This window comes from Nicotiana tomentosiformis, chromosome 4, assembly GCF_000390325.3.
Source record: "Nicotiana tomentosiformis chromosome 4, ASM39032v3, whole genome shotgun sequence".
Classification (NCBI taxonomy): Eukaryota; Viridiplantae; Streptophyta; class Magnoliopsida; order Solanales; family Solanaceae; genus Nicotiana; species Nicotiana tomentosiformis.
Window position 1 is genome coordinate 124,950,308 of NC_090815.1, and position 6,000 is coordinate 124,956,307.

At 35.0% G+C, this 6,000-nt stretch overlaps 1 protein-coding gene across 2 annotated transcripts; it reads right to left on the reverse strand.

Annotated features, from left to right (window-relative positions):
- Positions 1–254: 254 nt before the first annotated feature.
- On the reverse strand, positions 255–4,879 carry LOC104107792 (F-box/FBD/LRR-repeat protein At1g13570-like). 2 transcript variants are annotated; one of them, XM_009616686.4, is made up of 5 exons: positions 4,764–4,879; positions 3,414–3,507; positions 1,904–2,749; positions 1,074–1,229; positions 255–895 (listed from the first exon to the last, which is right to left on the reverse strand). In XM_009616686.4, the coding sequence occupies exons 2-5, from the start codon at positions 3,423–3,425 to the stop codon at positions 614–616; spliced, it is 1,296 nt and encodes a 431-aa protein (XP_009614981.1). In that variant the 5' UTR covers positions 3,426–3,507; positions 4,764–4,879; the 3' UTR covers positions 255–613. The 2 variants fall into 2 exon arrangements, with proteins under 2 accessions (XP_009614981.1, XP_033514962.1); XM_033659071.2 differs by having other exon boundaries at positions 3,414–3,503; positions 4,764–4,866.
- Positions 4,880–6,000: the final 1,121 nt, after the last annotated feature.

The following is a 6,000-nucleotide window of genomic DNA, read 5'->3' on the forward strand; positions in this document are numbered from 1 at the left end:
TCATGTTAGGAGTAAGTGAAATTCCCATCCTCTTGGAGGCTAAAAGGAAGAAGGGGAGAAAAAGGTGTTGAAACTGTTTAACCCCCTAAAATATAAAAATAAAAACTTTGAAGTAGAGGAATGAAAGGAAGATACTGAAATAAGATGATATACTCTATGCAATTTGGTTTGTAAACTAGTGACTTGATAAAAAGTAATGGGACGATAATGTTTTGGCGTGTAACAGAGTAACATATAGTCATTGGTTTGTATCGTGAGTATCAAGTAGCAACCTATTCATATTGGGGTTTAGCATCAGCTAAGAACAAGAGGGCTCTGCCGTCCTCTTAACAACTAGAACTGTTCAGAAATTTAAAGACTTCACGGGGACATTGAAGTACACATACTGACCAAACAAGATAATGAGTTTTCAGCACCACAGAGTATGAAACATCTTTCTGTTTCCAATACCTCGGCCTATCATGTTGGTGCTTTCATCTTAACATCTGTGTCATTAGACAACCTAGTGCAGTTTCTACATTATATATATGCTAAACTAATATAGTCAAGTTCCATACTTGAAACGCATATATCTTACTAGGCCTTAAGCTCTCTAGCTTTGACATGCTACCGATTAAGGGTCAAGGTACACAATTTCAGCTTGTACTGAAGCTCTCCTGAAGCGAAGCAACTCTTTTAACATCTCCCATGCACCATCAACTGACGCGGGCTTAACTGTCATCCTTTCAAGAATGGGTGAATTTGCAAGCAGAAAATTGATGAAGTTCAGCTCTTGTTTTACGCCAGAAATACCAGAAATTTTAACATGCCGCAGTTGATTAAACATACAATTCTGATAATTCTCTTCCATAACACTGGCCACTGTTCTCAGAGCAATTTGTTCGTCTGTACGTGCCTGCATAACGACAACGACATGAATGCATAAAACTTTAAAGGCACAGTTCAACATAGACTGAGAAATATACAAAAGCTGCGAATTGGTATGTGTTATATGAATATATCAATGCAGTCAAGCGTGGCGATGCCAGTTTAAGATTGGTCCTAATGAAGTTCAAGTGATATCTGAAACTCACCAACAGCTCGAGCTCTTGTAGGTTAGGGGAACTTCTGAGAAGGCAAAGTGCTGCCAGACACTCTTCGCAATGGTTGAAATTTATGCGTATCGAAAGAAAACTAAGCTCGTTACAAGGTGTAGGTAGTCTTCCTGGTACCTTACCATCAGCCAGATACTGTGGGCATAACAATGATTAGCATTTGTAATGAGCATAACATGCAATGTAAAAACTTCCTCCAAAGTTGACTTAGTTTCTCCATTTTCAAGCATCCAATAAATAATGCAGGGAGAGAATTTGGCAAAGGCATCCTTTAGCAAATTTTTACATTGGGTTTAAAAAATAAAAACAGTTAGGGTCTGTTAGGCTGGGTACAAGATATATTACACAACAGTGTATTTGTGAAAATCTTTTCAAGAAACCAATTCTTACAAAATTTCCAGTGAATCTAAAATGACGCCAATGGCTGTAGTAGAATGTAATGGCAAATGTGATGATAGTGTATTTTGAAATAGTAAATCATAAACGGTGATTACAATGGCTCAAATAAGGACTAGTGAGTACTAATGGGCAGTGACAGTGGGAGATTCATAATAAAATATGACTTGCACCGTAGGACACAAGTCATTTTCACGTGGTAGTATTAAATGACTTTGACCATAGTCCATAATCAAATTGCAGTGTGTTAGACAACCAAACACCAGAAAGTAAAAGATCCAACTACATACTTTTGATTGTCAAACATCTTTTTATGCTGAAGTTTTACAGAAAACAAATGTTTGGGAAGAGAAGTTGCCATGAACTCTCGGGAAACCGACAATCATAGCACGAAAGATAAGTATGAAGAATACCTTCAAGAAAAAGCTCTGTACTTCGAGCCTTTGAATACGAGGCAAATGAGCAAAGAACTTTACCAAATTTCCAGCACTGCCTAGAGTAAGATTTCTGTCAAATCCAGGATTAACATACAACCCAATAGAAACGATGGCAAGATTGAATGTGTCCATAAAATTGATGTCTTCAAAGACGCCTCCAATGTCAAAGAAGAGGAGATTTGGTGCATGGATTTTAAGATCAGAGAAACCCTCAAAATTCATTAGTGTAAGCCGCTCAAGTAAATAGCAGCTCGATACAAGGTGCTCGAATGCATCCTGTTCCATGGTGATGTGCTGAAGATCGAGGCTTTTCAAGCTTCTAAAGCCACTGAATGAGAGAGGAGGCTTTAGAAGACAATTAAACAACTCCAAGTGGATCAACTTTTGACAAAGATATATAGAAGAATGGAGTTTGTAGCGGTGTCCTTTCCATATTTCAAGAATAAATTCCTTCACAGAACCTCTTGATAGAAAGAGAATCCATCTATCAATATCACACACCCCTTGAAGATCCCGGTGAGAAAGCTTGAACTTGTGTATGGGACCAGAATGAAGTAAGAGAACATGATCAACAATGTTTACTATCTTATTTTTTATGAAGGTTTGGTCTTGGGAAGAGATCAAAAGAGATTGATTGTCAAATACAAGGTTTGGAAGAGTAACCCATTTATATCTCCATTTACTGGATAAGACACTTGTCCTCGCAGCATCTCTAAGTGACAAATGAGACAAAATCTTGTCAACAATCTGTGCTGGTAAGTTGCTGATCTTGTCCACCTCCAGTTCTGCATTGCAAGGGTGGTTCGGTAGTATCCTTTGCTTCTGCATAGTGACAAAGAAGAAGTCCATTCAAATGAGAGAAACATGTCTTTTTAGTTCACAACATACATCCTTAAAAATATGTTAATATGAAAACCCAAAAAAAAATTAGAAATCATCACAGCGGGTTTTTGACCAAGAACAACATAATCAGACTCGAGCAATAGAAAATATGATGCTACTAGACGTTTTGTAAAAAGAAACCAGTTTAGATATCCTAACCAATATTCAAGCAATTATGAGCAATGCCCCCGATTCAAGTAGTGATTTATTTGGTAAAGCTCAAGAAGCAGGAACTGCCCTTATAACTCTTGTCAGGGGGGTTCCACCCACAAACACATAAGTTTAAGAATGAGCAGTAGTGCCCATCATCAATCAGCTATTGCATTTGTTTTTCCCATTGCACAACCTCATCTTGCAATCAAGACTGAGCGAGTGATGACAACCTCTAAAATTGTGCTAGAAAATATAGTAATGTAATTTGTCAAACTTATCAAAGAGTAAATACACTAATATATTCTGTCAAGAAATGCAGCAGATAAACCAAAAACTAGGGGCATCAATTATCTTATCGCCAGAAAAAAAAATGTAGAAAAGAAGCAACTATCAGTGGAAAAAATGAATTCATCATTACGCAGTCCACCATGAAAGGAAGCATGGAACTTACCACAACACTCATTTCCGGAAATGAGATCGTCAAGAATGGCACACCTCAGAGAGTTCAGAGTACAAGCTCTATTTGAGGATTTGGGCTGGTCTGCCTGATTCAAAAATAAAGGGTCAAACGTAACAGTAAGCCACCAAGTAGCATTAGCATCCATAGAGTAGTAGAAGGCACACATCCACTTGCATAAACATTAAAACTGTAGCTCTCTACTATTTTCCAAAAGAAAAGTCTCATTCCTTCACCACCAAAGTTTCATTGTTCTAAGAATGCTGAATTAGATTTCAGTAATCATTTGAACACCTCCATCAACAGAAGCAACCACTTTAAATGTTGGTTCGAAAAGAGATGCCCTAACTACTAACTTCATCAATTAGCTAATGAATTCATTACAGAATTTTGCAAAGTTGTTTGGATAACTTTTGAAAGAAATTTTCCGAAATTCCCTTTTTCTAAAAAGACATCAAGCAAAAAGAAAATGTGTTTGAATAGTTGTAGGTTTATGAAGATTGTAAGTGTTTTGTAGGTCGGGGAACTTTCTTAAAACAACCCTAAAACTTCTTCAAAAAATAAAGGGCAGCCCGGTGCACTAAGCTCCTGCTATGCGCGGGGTTCGGGAAAGGGCCGGACCACAAGGTCTATTATACGCAGGGTAAGTTCTACAAGAGGTTGTTTCCACAGCTCGAACCCGTGACATCCTGGTCACATGTCATCAACTTTACCAGTTACGCCAAGGGACACCCTTCTTCAAAAAATAGCTTCTAAAAAAATTTAAACAAACACGTATTTGTACAAATTTCTTCAAATATTTCTTTATTTGGTTTTAATAAATTTTATGCTTGTCCTTCGCTAATTGAGGTACAATCTTCAACCGAATCATTTAAATTTGCCACTTACATACTTCCAGTACAATGTACATTCAATTGATTAAATCATATGGAGAATCGCTAACATAACTCACAATTAAAAGTTTCCAAGTAAATCTAAATCAGAGGCATTTAACCAAAGAATAAAAATTATTCCATATCCCAAAAAAATGAGCAATTATACAATCTGCTACACTTATGTTACTAACAGAGAGCAGTAGCAGAAGAAATTAGTGTATTAATACAGTGCAAGTTGTTTTCGGAAAGGAAAAAAAAAAGACCTAAACGAGCCCAGGCAAATGAAATTAACTCAAAAGAGCATAATCCACAAACAACATTTGTTTTCTTAGCTACTTCAGAAAAAGATCCATTAGACCTAAATTGGTATTTAACACAAAAGGGCAATAAATGAATACTCAACAATTCTAGAGCTTACTTCCTGAACCATGGTAAAGGGCTAAATTAGCAGAGAGAGAAAGACGAATACCTTTAGCTTGATGAATTTGATGATTCAGTTTAGCCGGAAAAAATGGAAGCTACTGGGTGTACGAAGAAGGAGAGAAAACGGGTAGTAGCTACACCGTTTATACTAAAACTAGTGAGAGCCCAATAACTATAAATTCACATGCTATTATACTATATTATAATACTCTTCAACATATTATTATTTTAAATATGATTTTGTACAGATATGTAAATATACATTATAAGAAAATTAATTAAAAAGAAACTATTTAATTAAAATAAAGACAAAGTTGGCAAACCTTTGATCTTCATCACTAAAAAGTAATCTCCTATTAAATGTTAAATAATTCTCCACCATGAATGTGATTAATTGGGAATCCTATTATATGATGAATTATAACTACACGTTAATTTGTTGTAAACCATAAAGTTTAAATGTCAATTCCCTTGTATTTTTCATTTGTGATTTATTGGTTCGCTTTTATTTTTCAAAAAATTAACTTCTTCTAACATTTCATCCATGTATCACCAATTAAGAGCTACCTTTTATAATTTCATAACCGATTTACAAAAAAACATATTAGCAAACTTAAATACATTAACCAATATTCTCTTCATTGTTGTAAAATATTTGGAGAATTTGAGGAGCTGCTTTAAATATTTTGTTTGCCTAATTTCATTCAACAACTTACTCAATTCTTCTCTTCCTCTTATTTCTATTTTCAATTTTTATTTTGAATTTGTGTGATACTATTTTTCCTGATTTTGTTTCCCTGCTTCTACAACGCATTGAGTACAAAACGAGCCAAATCATTTAGCACCAGTGCCATGCAGAAATGTTAAACACCAAATATATTTCTCAAAATAAATTGTAAAAGATTTTACTATTTGTGAGCAATCCATACTAGTATGTGAAAAGTATAAATTAATTTCATGTTTTGGAATGCAAATCCAATTCTTGCAGTGCATCGCAAGGTATCTATTTACATTGATTGGTTCACTAATTTTTTCAAGATATAATACTGAAAGTATCTCAATGAATTGTGAGGATCATTTTAATGTAAGATAAACTGAACTGCCCTTATCTTTTTTATTTTTAAATACCAGTAAAATATTTTAAATTATTTATCTTTTTATTTTTAATTTACCAAAATTACTGTGCGCCTCCTGAAATATGGGCATTTGAGAAAATGCAAAGGAATTTTGGTTCTTGGACTTGAGGAATCTAACACACTTCCTCACTCTCGATAGGAAGCCGA